The sequence below is a fragment of the Trichomycterus rosablanca genome, chromosome 11 (genome assembly GCF_030014385.1).
Source record: "Trichomycterus rosablanca isolate fTriRos1 chromosome 11, fTriRos1.hap1, whole genome shotgun sequence".
Lineage (NCBI taxonomy): Eukaryota > Metazoa > Chordata > Actinopteri > Siluriformes > Trichomycteridae > Trichomycterus > Trichomycterus rosablanca.
The window spans coordinates 16584415-16605685 of NC_085998.1; the positions used below are offsets into that span (position 1 = coordinate 16584415).

Below are 21271 nucleotides of genomic sequence, written 5' to 3' on the forward strand. Positions count from 1 at the left end.
ACGGCTGCATTTAAAATTCGTTTTAAACATCGTTCCTTCCTTCTTTTTTAGATAAAACCAAAGAGCCCACCCTCGCCGCTCCTAAACCCATCCAGCCCGGCCTTCACCCCTCAATGAGCTCCACCCACCACCCTGTGCCCACCCTGGTCTCCGCACACGGCATGTACCTTGGACCAGGAGGTGCAGGCCCCGGGCCCTTGACTCCGGCCATGATTCTGCAACGCAACAATGAGGAGGAGCGGTGGCTGGCCCGACAGAGGAAGATACGGCAAGAGAAAGAGGACAGACAATACCAAGTGTCGGAGTTTCGACAACAGGTCCTGGAACAGCATCTGGATATTAATCGGCCAGGAGAGGCAGCCGAGCTACGAAACGAGGGACAAAGGTACGAATGCTCACCTCATTATAGAAGAAGTTTTTTGGTTAGGTTCTTGGGGTGGAGAACCTATGTGGGCAAATTATTGGCCAACTACAAAACATATTACGGTATATATGTAAAAAAAAAAAATAATATGGAAGGACTAAGTTACTGGAGAATTTTGAAAACTTAACCACTACCATTAAAAGAACTAATGATAGAGGTCATGTACCTCAAACCAGTTTAGCAGATTGGTGGTCAATCATATCCAACCCTTCATTAAGCTTTTGGAATTACCATGTGTGTAGCAATTTGATAGGGATTGACCAATTATCAAGCCAGGCGCTGGGTGGTACAACGGTACAACACGCTAGCCCACTACCCACTGTGTCGGCTCATCAGGCTTGTACACATACATGATTGGCACTGCGTTCTCAATGACGGTCCAAAGCCTGGTTAAAAATAGGAGGGTTGCGGCAGGAAAGGCATCCGGATTGGAGCACAATTTGAATATCATGACTTGTTTCATGAATACTATTTGGAAACAGTTTACTAGTCTTATGTCTCGCTTACATTACCCAGCAGTACCTACAACTATCACTACCCTGAAGTAGTGTGTTTTCATGCCATCTCTAGTGTGGCTGTATCACCACAGATTTTTCTGGTGACACTCCTCTCCATGCCTGACATTTCCTCAGTGCTCTGTATGAGCTGACAAGTGTTAGGGAAGTCTTGCTACTCTCAAAGACTCTTACTCATCTACTGTCAGGGCTGTAGGCAGCTTGTATAAAGAGTATGCAGCGAGATGGAGAGATTGTCTCAGAGTTTGATGCGCTGAGGAGGTGACTGAGCTGTCAGATTGTAAAATGCTTTGTGTCATGTTTTCAGAGAGATTTAGGGCTGGATATATAGTCTCTGGAACACACACACAAACTAGGCTGATATACGCTTAGATGCTGATTGCTGTCTCGAAAGGGTTCAACCCCAGCATTGGTCTGTTAAGGATGCAAGTGCCTTTTTCATTTCCTAATTTTTTCTCCCAGTTTGGTCTATCCACTTTCCTGTTACAGTAACTCTGCCGCTTTCACCACCTCCACGATGGCAGGGTGGGCCACAGACTAGCACCTGTAAAGTCATGGGCCAGTTCTTTACACCAGCCGGTTATGGACTCTCACAGAGAGGATTGTGCTATGGAGGATCACACTATACCTTATGTGTACCTCCACTACTCATTCTGGTGCCTCAACCAGACAACAGGAGAAGTTGAAACTCCATTTTACCATACCTACTTCCGGCAAGCTATATGTGTCTGTTGAGTTGTTGCACCACTGAGAACACTAGACCAGTGTTCCCTAACCACCGGGCCACGGACTGGTACCGGTCCGTGCGTCATTTATAACCGGGCTGCACAGAAAGAATAAATAATTAGAGATCGCTAAGAGCAATAAAAACACTGCTTCCATTTCCAGCACACTTTGGGCGTCATTGTCTCCTATCACCCCTAGGTGGGGGGGTCTCGTTGCAGCTCAGGGTTCCCACTGATTTTCCATCATTTGTACATAGTATTGTTATTCTATTTTAAACCCCCCTTCCCCCCGGTCTGTGAAATTATATCTTATATGAAACTGGTCCATGGTGCAAAAAAGGTGTGGGACTGCTGCACTAGACTGCTGTGTTGCATAAGTTAGCACTAAGCTACCACCCATACTATGGGTCATATAGACATGTAATATAGGGTTAAGGCCCTGATTAGGGGCAACTTGGCACTGCTGGGGCTTAAACCAGTGACCTTCTGATCACTAGTCCAGTAACTTAACCACTAAGCCACTACAGCCCTGTGTATGGAGGGCTTTACTGACTAGACAAGACTAGACTTTGCTGACCTCCAACAAAAAATACACATAATTGTGGGTGGATTAAATATAGTGTACAGTTGTAAGCATCACCAGGATGTGACACCAGGAAATCAAGCTTCAACACTTTAAACAATGCTTCTCGTGCCATGCCAAATCACGCCATGGTATTACAAACATTCCCATATTTCAATATACTTTTTCTAGTTTGGTATACTGTTTAGAACCCTATTTCAAAGCTCTCATCAAGCTGAAGCTACTCTCACACCTCTATACACACATACACTTATCAATCACTCTGAAAGTGGGTGGAGATTTCAGGTGCTCCCGATTTGAAAAGTGACTTTTCTGAGCAGCCCTAACATACAGAGCGTCTTAACCACCTGAAGGCATCGGACACCTGCACCAACGGTCACTTACCAGTGATTTATGACTCGGCCTGTGCACTTTGTTTACAGTCATCCTTTGTACCTGGGTAACAGGAGCCGCTTGGCCTATGAATTTGTTGCATTCAAGAGGTCAAATCCAGTGAGGGCTTTGGAGGTGTGTGTGTAAGAGAAATCCAGACTGCTAATTACAGTGCTTATGTTATCAGATGTCTAATAGCCAGCTAAGCCAGGATGGAGCACGCTCGGAATATATGCTTGGAGTATTTTTTTCTAAAGACTGTGAGAATTCTAAGCATTTTTCCTTTGCTTCTGCAGTTCTAGATCAAGAAAAGTCGTGTTCTAATAGCAGTCAGTTGAGATTTTAAGATGAGCACCATTAAAGCCCTCCACCTTGAGCAAATCCTTCTCTTTTAGCAAAGCCCCAACCGCCCGGTGATTAGCCTCCTTTTTAAATGCACTTATTAGTGCATGAGTGTTGCAACTCAAGTGTAATGGCAAAAAATGTCCCACTACATTTAATATTTCAATATTTTTGCAGACAAGAACAGACAGATGGACAGAAAAAAGATGTGGTTAAAAGATGAACAAATAGCTTAATGGATGTGTAGACAGACAGATTAATTGATGAACAGATGGATGGATTGAGAGATGGATACATATAAAGGCCGGTTAATAGATAGATTGAAAGACGGACAGACAGACAGATGGATAGACGGATAGACAGATTAATAGAGGCCAAACACACTGACAAGCTAATAGACAGATAGAATGACAGCCAGACTGACTGATAGACAGACAGTTTGACAGACAGATAGACAGACGACCGGACAGAATTATAACCTCATGTGCTTTTTTCTTTCTCCTATTTAGAGCTGTTCCAAACCACCATGAACCCAACAGCAGAGAGCGTGACCGAGACCGAGACCTTCACTCTCACCTGGGAGCTCCACCGCCTCTCATCTCCCCAAAACCCCAGCCCAGAGACCACGCCCCTGCTCCACCCACCACCCTCTGGAACCCAGCCTCGCTAATAGAAACCTCCTCTGAGCCACGACGCACTCTTCACGAGCTACATCCAGGCCACTACGACATTGCTCGTCTCCCCCCGCCTCCGGCCAAAGCCGAGCGCCATTACGGCTCGGAAAAGCCCAAGGAATTAATGGAGAAGTTTCCGCTCATCCGGCCCACGGGCTTCTCCGAGCCCCGGCCTTTCCTAGCTGAGCTGGAGAAATCCACACAGTCCTTCCTGAACCAACAGAGGGCGACGCTGAGCTTAACCAGCCAATACGGAGAGCTGAGCGGCGCTCTGAAGAACAGCACGCACAAGAGTTTCCAGGGGCCACCGATGAGACCAGGAGCCGAGACCATGCTCGTGTATGATGAATTCCTGCAGCAGCACAGACGGCCAATCAGCAAACTGGATTTGGAGGAGAGGAGGAGGAGAGAGGCTAGAGAGAAAGGTGGGTTACAGGTTTTTGTTTTGAATGTAATTGGTTATAGGCAATCAAACCAGGATCTTAATGGTGCTATCAGCCTGTTGGGCATCTACAAGACATGGTTGGCTGTGTCTGAGGAGGAAGGATAACCAAAGCCCTGGATGGATTGGCACCCTGTACAGGGTGTGTTTTGCATCAAGTGTTTACCTGCTTTAACCCTAACCGGGATTAAGCACAAATTTCCTTTGCAAATGAGAGCCTGTTTGGAAGCTGGGCTTAGATCAGTTATTATATGGCAACCGGCAGCTGAAATCCTGAAGAGTAAAGTCAAGTCAAATTTATTTGTATAGCACTTTTTACAACAGACATGGTCTCAAAGCAACTTTACAGAATCCAGCACCAACAGACCAAAAACCCCTGTTAAGCAAGTAGAGGGCGACAGTGGCAGGAAAAACCTCCACAAAATTGCAGGAAGAAACCTTGAGAAGAACCAGGCTCAGCAGGGACCAAGGGACAGTCCAAGCTCTAAAAACTAAGCTACCGCTGGCCCAAAGGGAGATACCGGAAGTGATGGGATTCGAACTGGTGTGGTAGACCACCAAAGTGAAACAGGGACAGGATAGTGCTAAAAATAATTGGATTTTTTGTCTTTGCATTTGCGTAAGCTGCGTAAGCACCATATTACCAGTCGATGTCTGCACCTTACAAGATGGTATAATTTTCTCCCCTAATCCAGTCGTATCCAATTACCCTGATTGCATTACACTGCACCTCTACCAATACAACCCTCCACTGCTGACTGAGAAGCTTCACAACTGACACACGCCCCCTCCGACACGTGCAGTACCGACTGCCTCTTTTCACCTGCACGAGACGAGTTCATATGTGGATCAGCTTTGTGTACGGAGAGCCACATCCTGATAAGCATTATTTCTCAACTCTGCGCAGGCGCCATCAATCAGCCAGCAGAGGTCGTAATTGCACCAGTTATGAGGAACCCGGTCAGGCTTTTCCCACCCTATGAACAACAGCCTATCATTGTTCATTGTTCATGTAGCCGCCCAGCCCAGATGGGTGGCAGAGCTGAGATTCGATATGTGTATTCGAACCCCAGCTCTGGTGTGCTAGTGTGTTTTACCGCTGGGCCACCTGAGCGGCCAGGGTCAGCATTCTTCATGAAGGCTGAAAAGGCTAACCACTCTCTACAGTTCTTATATTAATTCCCAACCACCCCCCTCTTCCTAAACTAGGTTTCCTAAACTGCCCCAAAACAATCCTCAAGAAAGAAGCCATTGCAAAGAACAAGCTGTGTTTAAAGTGTGAAGGTACCAGTTTTGGAGTAGTTGTCTAATGGAGGACACTCTGAGACCATGGCAATAAAAATCTTGCTTGACTGTGGACAGTGTCAGGTTTCTTCTTCTGGCAACATCTGACCATTGACAGTTTGGGTTTTCTTCCTGAGCTTGGCGAGAGAATTAAATTACCAGCTGTGGTCAAATCAGAATCACCAGTGTTAAGTACTGAAATCTACTCCTTGGTCTAAAGGATGTAGACACCAGTTAAATTATGTAAAATAAGTCATGTGCTGAAAAAGGCATTTCCTGTTCCAGCATGATTATGCCCCTGAGCACAAAACAAGGTCTATAAGACACGGTTTGACTGGTTTGTGTGGAGGAACTCCAGTGAACCCATTGGGATGAAATGGAATATTGATTGCAAGTCAGGGCTTCTCGTCTAGTGCCGTCAAGTCGATTCCGTCTCCTGGCAGCCGCGTGGATAGTGTTTCAACAGAACATCCTGTCTTCTGTTAGGGCTTTTAGGCCTTCTAATGGATCAGTCGCTGTTCCTCTAATTGTTTACATCAATCTTGTTGCTGCCTGTCCTCTTCCTCTTATACCCTCTATTAGTTTATGCATATATGTCCTTTTCAATGAATTGGCTTTTCTCATAATGTGCCCAGAATAATGGAGCTTGAGTTTTGCTATCTGGTCCAGTTTTCACATTTACAAAGACCCACACTGTGTATTAAAGTTCAATTGTATTCAATCTCAACAAACTGCACCAATGTAGTGTCCAGTTATTTTGAATGTAGTGACCGATTTTTCAAGCTCTGCATCAGAGCTTGTGCAGAACCATGAAGATGATGCCGTGATGTGACTCAGGTGTGTTGTCGTGCAGGCTATTACTACGAGCTGGATGACTCGTACGATGAGAGCGATGAAGAGGAAGTAAGAGCTCATCTGAGAAGAGTGGCAGAACAGCCACCACTCAAACTGGATGACTCCACTGAGGTAGCGCACCACTCCAAAACACTTGACACACAAGCTGGCTAGCCACGCTGTTATAAACGATTAGCTCTGAATGGGATTTATACTATAAGAGACTGATGTTTGGATTTTCCTGCTTGTCGTCCTTCCTGCAGAAGTTGGATTTTCTGCGGCGGTTCGGTTTGACCACCGTGTCTCGGCGGGACGAGCTGCTGGAGCATAAAAGAAGAAAGAGGAGGAGGATGTTGAGGGAACGAAGCCCTTCCCCTCCGGCCGTGGCCAACAAGCGCCCCTTTCCTCCCCTGAGTACTCGCTTTACGCCGGAGGAGATGGACATCGGTCCGGAGCTGGAGGCCAAGAAACGCTTCCTCACAATGTTCAGCCTTAACCACCTCACCACACAGCAGAGGAAAGGTACTATCTACACACACACACACACACACACACTTTTCTCTCAGTACCTTAAAACAGGGTTTCTTAGAAACACAAATGAGCTGTGAAGCGCCCTCTAGTGGTTGCTGTATCTATTCTCAGGAGAAGCTTTACCGGGACTTGTTGTGCCTTGTCTCCTATTGTCTCCTTGCCCCCTAGGTTGAGTGCTTCTCAACCTAGGGGCAATGCCCATCAGGGGGCCTCAGTGAGCATTTTATTGAAAACAGTAAAAAATAATCACACATGATGGGACGGGAAAATCCATAGGCTATTAGTATAGGGGAGATCTCTTGTGATGTCATAATGTGATCTGATTTAAACTACCTATAGCTTCATGTTGGGTCTTTAAGAATAGACAAATGTTTGTTTTGCCCACCTCTAAAGTGCAAAGGTCAATAGATGGAGACTATGAATGATTCTGATTCAGTTGTAGATGTACTGTAGATCCCACTGAGGTAGCTCCCACCACCAAACAATGCATCAAAACAAAACACTTTGGCCGCTCAGGTGGCGCAGCTGTAAAAAGACACGCTGCTGGATTCTGAGTACATCGTATCGAATCAAGCTTTGCTTTACCGGTTTGAGGCCGAGTGGCTGTATGAGCAACGATTGGCCGGTTGCTCAGTTGGGGGGGTGGGACAAAGAACCGGATGTGGGTCTCTCTCTGTCAGAATGCGATTACGACCTCTGCCGGCTGATTAGAGGAGTCTGCACAGAGATGAGGAAGAGCGCCCTTAGGGTGTGTCTCTCCGCATGCAACGCTAGGTTGTGCCACACTCATCAATGTGTGGGTGGCAAAAATGCATCCGGCTGCTCTCCATGTTTCGGAGGGGATATGGGTTAGCTTCGATCTCCTCGGTCAGGGCAGGGTTCGGCATAGACAGAGAGGAAGCACGATGCAAATTGAACAATTGGATGCGCTAAAGGGGGGAGAAAAAGGGGGGGAAAAAATAAAAAAATTAAAAAAAAACACTTTGAATGAAAATGGTGGCAATCTGGTCCCACTGTGGTTTACAAGATTAAATGTAAAGCCTCCAGAAGGGGGCGTTAATGTAAAAGCTCATTTTGTGTCTATGTGCTTGTTAGGGCAGCACGGTAGCTCAGTGGGTAGCACTGTCACTTCACAGCAAGAAGGTCCTGGGTTCTATCCCCAGGTCCTTTCTGATACCCCTTTTCCACCAAAAAAAACGTGGTTCTTGAACCGGTTCTGTTCAGGTTTCTCTGAACCTTGGTGTTCTGTAGAGAACCGACGCACGTTTCCACCAGTTTTTGAGAACCAAGCAGCGTCATCATCAGTGGGTGTTACTAAGAGTTAAGAGAAGTAATATCATGGCGGAGTGTGTAGATTATGTGCGAGCATTTGTGTTGCTGTTACAGATGTTTGTTTTTATGTAAAAAGCAGCGATCTAACTATCGGTGATAAGAAGACGTAGACGTGTTTGTCTCAGTTGTTGTTTTCTTTAGTTTATTGACGTGAGAGGAGTTTTGCGCTTCGCTTTCACCGCGACCCTCGGCACATATAGCCGGTTTGCTCAGCGCTCGACTCGAGCGGTGAAACATCACTAAAGTTCCACAACACGAACAAACATCTGTGTGAAATAAACATCAAATTCACTCTAAAATACCACATGTATCTGTGTTTAACTGGATTTACTTCACGTGTGTTTATGCAGCTCGGGGAGTTGAAAAAGCTTCATGCTTTATTTTTCACGTTAAGCGTTTTTCGTTCTGTCCGGGTCACTTTTATCTCGTAATATCACACAATTCACCTTTTTAAAGGCGCTTTGAAAATATCACCGGCAAACTGGTTCAAAATGTAATCAGGTGAACTTTAAAAGATAAAAATGCAGCATTAAGCTCCATATGAGACTCCAGCAGACGCCATTGTTGCTAACACGCTATGCTGTACAACACGACACGCCCACTGATGGACGTCACGGTTCGGGCTGAAAAACCAAGTATTCTGTGGTGCCAGATTGGCCCGCTAGTTCACTGTCTGGAACCTCTTTTTTCCGGTGGAAACACGCAGAACCGGTTCAAAATCAAGTTCGGGAACCGGAACGGGCTCCGTGCCGCGTCGGTGGAAAAGGGGTATGTGTGGAGTTTGCATGTTCTCCCCGTGTCTAAGTGGGTTTCCTCCAGGAGCTCCAGTTTCCTCACACAATCCAAAGACATGCAAGTGAGGTGAATTGGAGATACAAAATTGTCCATGACTCTGTTTGACATTAAACTTGTGAACTTGTAAAACATGACGTTAAAATCCTGCTAGATAAATAAATGTGCTTGTTAAAATTCTTTTATTTATTATTATTTCTTTCTGCAACCTATTTTTTCGGGTCACGTCCCAGGGTTTGAAAAACATAATCAATCAAAATCAGAAAATGCCAAAATGTATACCTTATATATCATGGATTCATCGAGTTTCCCATGAACAAGAAGACAATACCTTTTGTCATCGGTGCTGAAAGCATAAGAATAATATCATAACCTGTGTCAATGGGGACTTTTTTTAACACAAGGGGGTCTAAAAAGGTTGAGAACTGCTGGTTTACACAATGGTGGCTGAAGTCCTGCTATGGATTGGCGTGCCTTGTGCCGGGCGTTTTCCCTGACCAGGATAAAACAGTTGATGAAAATGAAATGAAATGAAATGATTATTATTATCTTTGGGATGGACACGGCTCTTTATGCATAGCAATGAAAAATAAGTGAACCTTGGCATAAAAAAACAGTTGGCTCAAAGCATTTGTCCTGTAGCTCATCCGTGGACGTCTGCACAGTGGGACTCTCAGGAGACGTCCCGTCTGTGTGTATGATATTCTTAGATTTTTTTTGGGCTGTCAGAATGCTGTGCAGCTCTTGAAAGTCTCAACTCTTTCCACTGACACTGGTGTCTGTTCTTTTTCCGGACAGAAAATGAAAGAGTGGTGGAATTGCTACAAGCCATTAAACAGAAGAGCATGACTCTAGACACTATCAGACATAACCCTTTCTCACTGTGCAAGAGCCCGTCAGTCCATCAGTCTGGTAAGGGCTTCACACACACACAATTATCCTGCCATTTTCTGAGAGTATCACATTCATAGTAGATACTTCTGTTTCATTCATTTATTCAGTTCATCTTTTTGATAAGATGTTTTACACTGGTCAGGGTTGCAGTGGGTCCAGTGCAGAGCAAGACACAAATTTACTTACCCATATCTAAAATATAGTCAGCCCAGTCCACATTCTGTAAGCATAAAACCCAAGTCCCCAGGACCCCTGTTGAGTACTTCTACAATCCTTACGTTATGACTTGTTACTAAAATTACATTTTCATTGACTTAATTTGTAGCCTAGTGGTTAAGGTACTGGACTAGTAATCGAGCGGTTGCTGGTTCAAGCCCCACCACTGTATGGTTGCCACTGCTGGGCCCTTGAGCAAGGCCCTTAACCCTCAATTACTTAAACAAAATACTATCACAGTACTGTAAGTCGCTTTGGATAAAAGTGTCTGCTAAATGCTGAAAATGTACATCTAAATTTAAGTAATATTGTTAGTACTTTATACAAATATGTCTAGTGTGTTTCTGGACTTTCGCCCAATGAATCAGACCCACCGCATCCCTGACCAGGATAAAGCGGTGGTAAAACAGACAATGAATGAAAGAATAAATGATTATTGCACTATCATTAGGGCGCTCAGGAGGCGCAAAGATACATTACGCTTGCCCACCACCACTGGGTTCCAGGGTTTGAATCCCTATTGGTGCTCTTGGCTGGTAGCACGTCTAGGTGCAGACATGATTGGCTGTTCGGGCTGTGTTACTGCATCAAACAAACCATTTCTTTATGGACCCATGGCACAGTCATGCAGGAATAGAATAAAGAGCCTTCCCCAAACTGTTGCCACTACTGTTGGCTATGTAATGTTTACATTTATTTCATTTCCATCAACTGCTACATTCTGGTCAAGAATGCGGCTAGTCCGGCTCCACCGAGAAACAAAGCAGGAACAACCTGGACAGGGTGCCAAACCAATCGTAGGGTTGGCTGATAGCACCGCTGAGATGTCAACCTGGATTCCAGTGTACATATTGGAGCACATGCTAGCTTTCTTTGTGACCAACTGGTCTATAGACATTGTGGTAGCAGTGATTCATACAGATCTATATGTGCCAATGTGCTACAGATCCAAAAAGTCTATAGATGCGGTGGTATTATTGCCAAAGTGCGCCAATACTCACTGGTACACAGTACCGGCATGTGTACTCTTTTACTCTTTGTCATACCATAACTTTTTCTTGCATGATGACACTTCTCTAAAAATGCCATTACTCTTTTGTGCCCTGTTCATATCAAGTTATGAGCGATTCTTAATGATTGTATATAAACTGCATTACCCAGGGGCACTATGTGACGGTGACTTACAAGCACATTTGAGGCATTTAGCAGACGGTCCTATCCAGATCTACTTACAGAAGTATTTCCACAGTAAACATTTCCCTACTCTAGTTTAAGTAAACAGCAGTCCAAAATTCCAAGGATTCCAAGTCCAAGGATACAAATCTGCTGCAACCCTGTTAATAAGATTCTATAGAAGGTTAATAAGTGCACGTTAGTTTTCAGCCTAAGTGCTTAGTAATGAGGTGGGTCTTCAATCATCTTTTGAAAATGGTAGGAGACTCAGATGTTCGAACAGACAGGGGAAGTTTGTTCCACCACCTGGGTGCCAGGACAGAACGGAGCCTTGATGCATGTCTTCCTCGAGTTCTGGGTGGAGGATCAAGACGAGTGAGGCAGTGGAGGGTTTTATGAGTTCTCTAAAGTAGCTTGGGGCTGATCCGTTTTTGGCTTTGTCACTTGTTCCCGTTCTCTCGACAAGTATAGTACAAGACATGTAACGTTAATTGAGAATGTAATACTTAATGATTTGCTGATAACGGCATGAGCCAATATGTTAATAAGGGAAGTAACGGCACTGTTTTTTCCTCACTTTAGGCGCTGGGTGGTATTAGAAGCATGAATTTTCTAGTTAGTCTGGTTTTGTTCTTGTTTTTTAGCCTACAGTAGATCACATTCGGGAATTTAAAATCCAGTGGAATATATATGTTGTGTAATTACAGTACGGAAAATGCTGCAGACGTACTCAGCTGCAGTCAACAATCGTGTCAAGGCAGATGGCAGCTGACAGCTCCAGATGTTTTTTTTTCAAGATTCTTTCCCCTTTATCTCCCAATTTAGTCATTTCCAATTCCCGATTGTGAATCCGCTGCCACACAATCCCTGATTCTGATTGAGGAGAGCCAGATCTCCAGGCGGACGTCACATGTTCTATCAGCACCAATTCTCATCCCACAAGGCCCCCGTATCACGTACCATGGAGACTTGCTTAACTTCATGTGACTCCCCCCATTATATATGCAGGTACCCGTACCAGTCCCGGAGATCACATATCACAGCGGGAGTGGGAGGAAACCCAGTCTGACCTTTCCTCCCTTAAACACATAAACTTGTGTTTATGTGGACGCCTGGCCAGGTCGGTGGCTACTGAGATTTGAACTAGTATGTTAGATCGCTGTGCCTCCCAAGCACCCAGCTCCAGATGTTAGTACTGTACACTGTATGCAGTTAATATTTCTCAAATGATACAACACTTCATGCACAGACCTATTTATTTGTTTGATTTCCCCTACTTTTCACCCAATTTGGATATACCCCATTTCCTTGTGCACTCTGGCAACCTCTGCCTCACACACAATGCCCCTGTTAACCAAGAAAGAGATGCAGATTTACCCACACCACCTCTCATAGGCATGAAACTGGCAGCTCCATCTTTGCACGGGCCGGCTGTGGATTTTTACGGAATCTCAGCATTTCTTAGGACCACATTCTTCTTTCTGTATTCTTTGACTGTCTGTTGTTTATTTTTGTTGTTTAATTTGTGTCTATCTTGTTTTTCCTAGATCCTTCCTTATCTCAGTCTCCTGGCCGATCGGGCGAGTTACTCAGCATCAGACCCCCAAGTCCACACCCTTCCACCGGACCTCCACTGCCAGTTGAGCCAACTGTTCCAGCTGCTCCTATCGAGCAGCTCAGACCTGCCTCCGATCCCCCCAGACTGAAGGAAGCTCCACTTTCCCTTTCATATTCAGATAAAAACAAAGGAAGCGACACCATCATGGTCAAAAAGCCCCCCAGCCTGCTGAACAGCGCCCGACCTGCCCTGCTCTCTAAAGAGGGCACCGGTACCCTGAATGGCAGGACCAAGCCTTGGGAAAGCTTCACCGCCGAGGAGTTCGCCCAGCAGTTCCACGAGTCGGTGCTGCAGTCCACCCAGAAAGCACTGCAGAAGCACAAAGGTGGGCAGCTCGAATTTACTATTTGTTTATCAGCGACTCATTCAGGGCAAAATGATTAAAGTCCTATTTATGACAAAACTAATTAATATACACCATGTGGTCAAAAGTATGTGGACACATCTTTAACTCTTATAACTATTATATATAATAAATTATATGCCTTTAAATTTTGCCAATAGTTCAGGGAAAGCCATTTACTGGTCAAGAATTACTCACTCACTCACTTTCTTAACCACTTATCCAATCGGGGATGGGGGGGGGGGTGTTGGTGCTGGAGCCTATCCCAGCTTTTCAATGGGCGCAAGGCACACAGTAACACCCGGGACGGGGCACCAGTCCATCGCAGGTCAGACACACATACACACACACACCCATTCAGTGTTTCCAATTAACCTGACTGCATGATTTTGGACTGTGGGAGGAAACCGGAGCTCCCAGAGGAAACCCACGCAGACACGGGGAGAACATGCAAACTCCACACAGAAAGGACCCGGACCACCCCGCCTGGGGATCGAACCCAGGACCTTCTTGCTGTAAGGCGACAGTGCTACCCACCGAGCCACCGTGCCGCCCTGGTCAAGAATTATTGTACCCCAATTCCTTAAAGACTAACAGTTTGGGTTTGGTGTGGCCTGCACAGACTCCTGACCTCAAGCCCTTTAATCATCTATGGGATGAATCAGGACTTCTCATCCAACACCAGTGTCTAACCTTACAAATGATCTTTGGTCAGAATGGGTACAAATTCAGACACAGACACGCTCCAAAATCCTAGAGATAGCATTTTCTGAAGAGTGAAGGCTGTTAAGCTGAAAAGATGGAATTAGTCAGGCGTCTTTATACTTTTAGCCAGCAATGTATTTTCTTTTTTAAATAATGTTACAAACATGTTTTACTTTGTTCTGGCTGCTGTAATCACAAATGTATCAGGTTCACCCAGTTCATTGTGTATGATCTTTTCCTTTGTTTATCTTTTACTTGCATAATTCTCTAAAATGTTGCATTTAAAATAGGTTATGCACTTAATGAGAGTCTATTGTACCAACATTTTACTGATGTCACATTTAGCCATGGCCCATCATACCCTATTTGTTTTGTTCCCCTTTTAAAATAAAAAGGGTATCCTGACCTAAAAAGAGCACAAGAGCACATACCTTTTTTTCTCTTTACCAGGTAGCACCTCGGCCATCTCTGAGCCCAAACACACCATGGACTCCACAGTGCATTACAACATTCCTGAGCTGCAGAGCGGCGCAGGACGCAGTTCACACCCTAGCCAACACCCTAGCCAACACCCACCACATCAGCCCAATGGCCTGCACTGCACGCCCGGATCCCGGCGCGATGAAGCAACCCGACTGGAGTCTGACTCTGATGAAGGGGAAGAGGACGAGGATGAGGAAGAGGCTCAGGGGCCTCGGTGGCACGGGATTGAGTCTATCTTTGAAGCATACCAGGAATACGTAGAGGGTGAGTTGCTTTTTACAAGTACTGTGAGAAATGTTAGTTGTGGGTCCTAACAGCAGATGGCGCTGTTCACCATGTATTGGGAAAATCTTTGCCTGTATAGAATATGGAACCATTTTAAAGGAAAACTGATATATATGGGTGCTCTGGTGGGATCGCTCTCACAGCTGCTGAGATCTCTAACTCGAGCTCTCGATTTAGATTTCCAATCTCAGGTGGTGCTCTCGACGTTCATACAGGCATGATTGGCTTTGCCTGAGGCAGGAACTAGGTCAGATTTATTGGCGTTGTACGTTAGCGCCCTCTGCTGGCTGATCAAGGCAACTGCACTAGTCATGGATGATCTGGACGACTTAAGGGTGTCTTTCTTTGAGATTCCACTATTTAAGGAAGAGCCAGTTAGTTCTGTTTCAACTCAAAACAAACCACCTTGGGAGCCACAACATTTATGTCATTTTTATCTGGAAATAAGCAGTTCATTCATTTCAGCGTTTAGAACCATTTCTTGTTACGGTTAATCTTCCTTTACAGTTAATAATATACTTACATTTTCAGCAGAAGCTTTTACCCAAAGCGACTTATATTATACAGTCTAAGCAACTGAGAGTTAAGGATCTTGCTCAAGAGTCCAACAGTGGCATCCTGACAGTGGTGTGGTTTGAACCAGCGACCTTCTGCTTATTAGTCCAGTACCTTAATCGCTAGGCCACAACTGCCCTACAATGCTCTGCTTAGCATACGGCTGGTGGGTGCACACATCAAACTGGACGTGTGATAGTCTTATCCCATCCTAGTCAGCACTGGGAGAGCAGTACTAGCAGCAAGACTCCAGTGGTGAGATTGGAGGCAGCTTTATTTGAAGTAATACATTTTGGGAACCTGTTGTATTATTGACAAAACAAGCAGCATTACTTGAAATGCTTTGTAAGCCTCCATGTAACATCTCTGACTGAAAAACAAAAGCATGTGGACACTCTACATCATTGTTAAGTTTAGATGTTTCCGCCACTTCAGTTGGTAACAGTTGCATACAAGACTTATTAAAGACAAATTGAGGAGTGTGGTATGGAGGAACTCCATTGGCCAGCACAGAGCCCTAACCTCAACCCCCACTGAACCACTTTACGATGACCTGTAACATTAATTGTGAGTCTTCTCATCAAGGATTAGTGCCTGACTTCACCAAGTTAATTTGGAAAGCCTTTCCAGAAGAGTGGAGGCTGTTGTAACTGGAAATGGAGAAAGGGATGTCAAACTAGCTCATGGTCTGGTGTCTACATATTTTTGACCATACAGTGTACCATTGAGAAAAAAGGTTTCCTTACAAATGAAGTCATGTTATTCAGTCAGGCTTTTTTTTTAATATCCAAAAAAAGCCTGAATCAGCTGATAGCCAAACAGCCCAACCTTTGGTAGGTGCACTTGTCAGCGTGCGCTCAGTGCCAGTCTCAAGCCTGGATAAAAAATAAAAATGGTTGCGTCAAGAAGGGCAAACAACATAAAAAGGTGCCAAATCTGGTATGTGGACCAGAATGATCATTAATGAACATTACTTAATTACTTAGTGCTTAGTATGTGCAAATGGAAGTATGTGCCTTACTTCACCTTTTCTATCTCCTTTTGTTCATGTCTCAGAGCAAACTATTGAGCGGGATGTGCTGCACAGTCAATGCAGGAAGCTGGAAGCCCAACACTACAGCCTCAGTCTTACTGCTAAGCAGGTCACTCACTCCATGGGGGTAAGTGTCACACATTCACACAGTTTTTTCTCAATTTTCCTCCCATTCTAGTCATATTCAATTACTCGATTGCATCTCACAATTTAAGGAAAGTTGTAACTAACACATACACCCTGCGACATGAGTGCGGTAGCCGACTGCATCTCTTCATATAGGGCTCGGAATTGTGTACGGAGGGTCAGGCACAGATCCTTACTATTCCTCACCTCTGATGCAATTGCAGCCTTTGCCACAGTTATGAGGAATCCCCTGGCAATCCAACCCAATCGTTGTGTGTGTAGGCACCCAGCCTGGTAGCAGAGCTGAGATATTTATACAAAGTTGCCTTTGTTTATTTTGCTTATCCTACTATGATTTTTCAGCTCTGGCCATTTATATTTAGTACTAGTTAGTTAACTAATGCCAGTTACCACTGAAAGATGCCCTACAGTACAGTATGCTTTTAAATTCATGATCCCACATTTAGTGGTTGTTTTCATTGCCGAATGACCTGTACTGTACCCAATGCCTGTACTAAATTTGCTTATATGGGTGGGTTAAGAAGCAGTGCAGACCGTTGATTGGACAATACAAGCACCATTTTTTAAACCCAACCTTAATGGATTTTATTTTAAAAGGGGGGCACAGAAATGATGCCCTGATGGCCTATGGCCAAATGTGACATCAGTCAAATGTTGGCACAATTTATTCAAGCGTGATAAAATTTAGATCATTGTAAACAGGACGGCTGAAAATCCAACACCACAACAACTATTGTTTATAATTACTGCCGTGTATTTGGTCTCAGCGTCCGGAGAAGAACGGAATCACAACCTGACCTGCAGCAAACCCGTCCGAATTTCATGAGTATCCTTGTACAATTAAAAATAGACAATATTACAATAGGTATAATACCAGTAAGTGTGGATTTAGACCGTAGTGCACTATAAGGTACTGTGCAAAGTAAACAATAACCAAGAAACACTATTGTATATATGAGCTTGTTGGACATCCTATTTCCAAAACTTTGGGTATTAATACTGAGCCCCCTCCCCTTTACACAAGTTTCTGGAATATGTCTGTGGAAATTAATTCTTAGTTCAATCAAAAGAACGTGTGATTGATCTAAAAAAGTCATATGAAAAGTCACTACTTCAATCCAATTTGAGATTCAGCCTTTTCGTCTCCTTGGCAACACAGTTTAGTCAGTGTGAATTCCAGTTGTTCATAACATCTCTTTCATCTCGCTGTAGGAGCTGAAGGCCCAGAAGCAGAAGCTAGCCGCTGAAAGGGAGAAGCTGCAGGCCGAGCTGGAGCACTTCAGAAAGTGCCTGACCCTACCACATTCAACCTGGAGCAGGGCTCACTTCAAGGGCTATCCTCCCAGGTGACACCTCCAGTGTGCCACTGAACTTCCTCCAACCCCCTTTCCCCTGTAAAGCCCAGACTTCTGCCCCCTCAGGTCCCCCAGAAGGAGGCCGGAGGCTCCTGGCTCCCCTGCCTAGAGAGATGATGCACCGTAGGCACACCGAGAAGGACCGAAAACTTCAAGGCCAAGCCTGTAATCAAATAATCAAATCAATGTGCCATGAGTGAGGGACTGATGCCACTCGGCACAGCTGGAATACTTTGGAACACACTGTCCAAAACGTGTACAAAGGAAAGGTACACGGCGAATTATCATCACAGTCAAATAAAGCAAGGAAACCAATCTGAAATCATCAGTATGTGGCATCTCGCCTGGAGATCCAAGGAGCTTTCAACTGGAAATGCACTTAAGAGACAAAGAAAAACCAGAACTACTTGGAGGTACTGTGTTAAAATGAGGAACTCCTTTCGAATTAGGGAAGAACTTTAAAAGAAATGCACATTTTTGTGTAAAAGAAAAAAAACTAAAGGAAAATGTTTTATTCAAGAAAGTTTTAAAAAAAAGGTGCTTTAGCCTTGTATTGTAAATATTGAAATGAAACGGGGGGATAAAAAGAAAAATTTTGTATGTTTTTATTACTTACGGTAATTGTTCTTTGGAAAAAAAAAAGAAGCCTGCCATTTTTTTTAATATGCACATGCTTTTTAGGGTGTGAAGCAGAAGCCTCGCTTTTAGTGTTTGTATTGCTGCTGGTCAGGATCAAGGGTGTGTGTGTGTGCGCGTATGTGTGTGTGAGCGTTAGTCCGTTTGCTATGTAAACTAGCATTAATCCCCAAATGCAGTAACAGATCAGCGCCGCCTCTAGTTGTCAACACCATACCCAGAACTACAGTCACACGCAGTCTTACGTTAGTGTAACCATTCCACCTGTCTCATTACACATGGTATATCTGGGAGGTCAGAGTGCAGCAACTGGCATGCCCAATGGGACTGCCCTTAATTCAAATGTGCACCAGTCAATAGTTCAATAGAATTATTTTAAATAGAATATAGAAATGAAAATATCTGGGATGCATGAATAAACTAAATTATTCAAGGAATGCGATCGATATAATTTGTAGCCTTAGAAAATGCCGCCTGATTAAAAAAAACAGACAGAATCGTGTCAGACGTGTAACTGAAATGCCACAAGGGCTCTAACACTGTCCCTATCTGGACTGCTCACAAGCTCCAACATGGCAGACTACCTTGCTAAATAGCTACCATTTAATTTTTAGTCATGAGCAAAATACTATTTTTGTATAAAGAGTATAATGGTAATGTCAAACAAGTAAAACAAGTATAAGCGAGCTTTTTAAGCTCTAGAAACCTTCTGTGTGTTAGGGAAATAAAGTTAGAAGGGTGGGGCTTTGTATACATGGATACGCATGTGGGACGTGGGGCTAAAAAAGTAATTTTTAATTTATCGTGGAACTGCTAGAGCCAAAATTCTACCCTGTGCACCTTTACTGAAGAAAATCATCCTTTAATTTCTAAATCAATCCAATTTAGCTTCTCCTGTTTGTTTTATATGTAAAATTTACACTTTCCTTCCTCCTTTTCACTGTGCTGTCCTGTAAATCAAGAGATCTGAACATGCTAAACTGTCACATCAGTTTTTCGGCAATTTTTATTTCAGAATTTATTTCAGTTTCCCAGTAGAATTTTGTTTGCAAACCAAAAGCCCCATTAGGCATGACTTTCACTACTACAAAGCAGTTCATGTGAAATTCGAGGGTGCCTTTGAGGTTGGTGCAGTTTCAGTCCATATAATACACATATCTTTATTCAGCATGTACAGTGCCAAAGGTCCCCACCAAACCACAAATCTAAAGACGTCATGCCATTTCTGGTGGAACTGGAATTGGAGTAATAACAGAAATATCACTGCATTACTTGATGGCCAAAGGTTCTCTAATATCTCAAACAAATTTCATGCCTAATATTTAATTGTTTGTTTATAAGAATTTTAATGTCATATTTTACACTTTGGTTCCTACAGGAACGGTAGTTACTCATCACACAAGGTTCATCAGTTCACAAGGTTATATCAAACACAGTCATGGACAATTTAGTATCTCCAATTCACCTCACTTGCATGTCTTTGGACTGTGGGAGGAAACCGGAGCAACACACGGATAACATGTAAACTCCGCACAGAAAGGACCCAGACCGCCCCACCTGGGGATCGAACCCAGGACCTTCTTGCTGTGAGGCGACCCATTTAGTGTTATCTGTACTACTCTATTGTAATTAAATTAGCTGATTCACCTCCAGATATTTATTTAAACATATAATAATTGGATTTATTATGTTTTTGCTGACACTGCTTTGCTAGTTCAGTGTTAGTGGCCGACATATTTGCCTTACAGTGCATTGAAACATCAAGTGAAGCAGTGATATGTAACAAAGATCCAGCAAATACAAATAAGCTTTCATACCAGTGCCATGATTTATGATTTATTTCAATTCACATGAACCCCACCTGGAACTGCAAGAGTTCTACAATATCATATAGCAACTGTGAACAAAATAATAAATCATATGATCGATTTTTTAAAGTCTCACCCACCCCTAATAATCACTAAATTCATCTGATCGTACCCATAAAGTTGTTGATTCCTAACTGTTCCATTGAGCCAAATAAATGAAATAGCTTAAGTAAAAGTGTAAATGAAATGTACGTCAAGGCAGGACTTTCTCGTGGTAGCCTCTAATATACGTCAAATCAGTTTTTAAGTCAGTTTTGGATGGCATCTGACCATTGGAACACATTTCCTCCCAACTTAAGGTGGCAATTTGGATTTTTGGCTGTTTGAGGAACGTTTTAATGGGTGTAGTTAAACTAGTTCTATTTATCTGCCTCATTATGTACATAAAGAATAATAAGGTCATGCCATAAAGTGCTGTTATGTATGATTTGTTGCAGCCAATTTTTTTAAATCCACAAATCCAGAACTTAATATGAACAGCTCCAATCATTCAGTCACAGAAAAATAAGAAATCATTTGAATCCCAGGACTGCCATGACCAACATGCCACTTTACTAGTTCATGTAATAGTTCGACTTCAACTGTAACGGTCTAACAGTGATCCAAAACTTTTGAGTCACATTTTTTATTTCATTGTTGTTTTCAAACCATGTCCCTCCCCAGTAGTTCCAGATGTTCTTATATCCACATACAAACCAACCCAACGCTCTCATGCCCAGTGAGTGCCATGCCCCCCTAGCCTTGAACAATCTGTCCAGTCAGCAGTAGCCAAAGCAGCAGCAGTATCATTAGAGCCAAGAATTAAATTGGCAAAAGCTTTGAAATAGCATGCGGTGCAGTTGGCTGTTAGCATTACTCCAAACCAGGCTACGTTCTAGCAGGCTGTGCTTTATGATCAGACCCCTCACCTAATCATGTCATTAGCTCAGACGCCTACAGGATAGGCACGTTCTCGAGGTGGTTCTATGTTTACAGACCCAAGGCTGGCCCTGCTGAGCATCTATCATGTCCAAGTGTGTGTGTGTGCGCACGAACAGGAACGAGATCTCTCCTTTACGCCCGACCCTGGCACGCACACACAAGACCACCCCCGGAAGTCTAGATGCTGTG

General features: G+C 43.8%; 1 protein-coding gene across 1 annotated transcript in view; it reads left to right on the forward strand.

The window, feature by feature from the left end:
* gse1b (Gse1 coiled-coil protein b) overlaps positions 1 to 18189 on the forward strand; it is a 78177-nt gene extending 59988 nt beyond the window's left edge. The window contains exons 8-15 of the mRNA XM_063005203.1: positions 52 to 385; positions 3471 to 4060; positions 6215 to 6327; positions 6459 to 6717; positions 12681 to 13076; positions 14250 to 14546; positions 16179 to 16282; positions 17515 to 18189. Coding sequence (XP_062861273.1) covers positions 52 to 385; positions 3471 to 4060; positions 6215 to 6327; positions 6459 to 6717; positions 12681 to 13076; positions 14250 to 14546; positions 16179 to 16282; positions 17515 to 17652 — 2231 coding nt within the window. The 3' untranslated portion in view covers positions 17653 to 18189. The remainder of the gene's footprint in view (positions 1 to 51; positions 386 to 3470; positions 4061 to 6214; positions 6328 to 6458; positions 6718 to 12680; positions 13077 to 14249; positions 14547 to 16178; positions 16283 to 17514) is intronic.
* The last annotated feature ends 3082 nt before the right edge of the window (positions 18190 to 21271 follow it).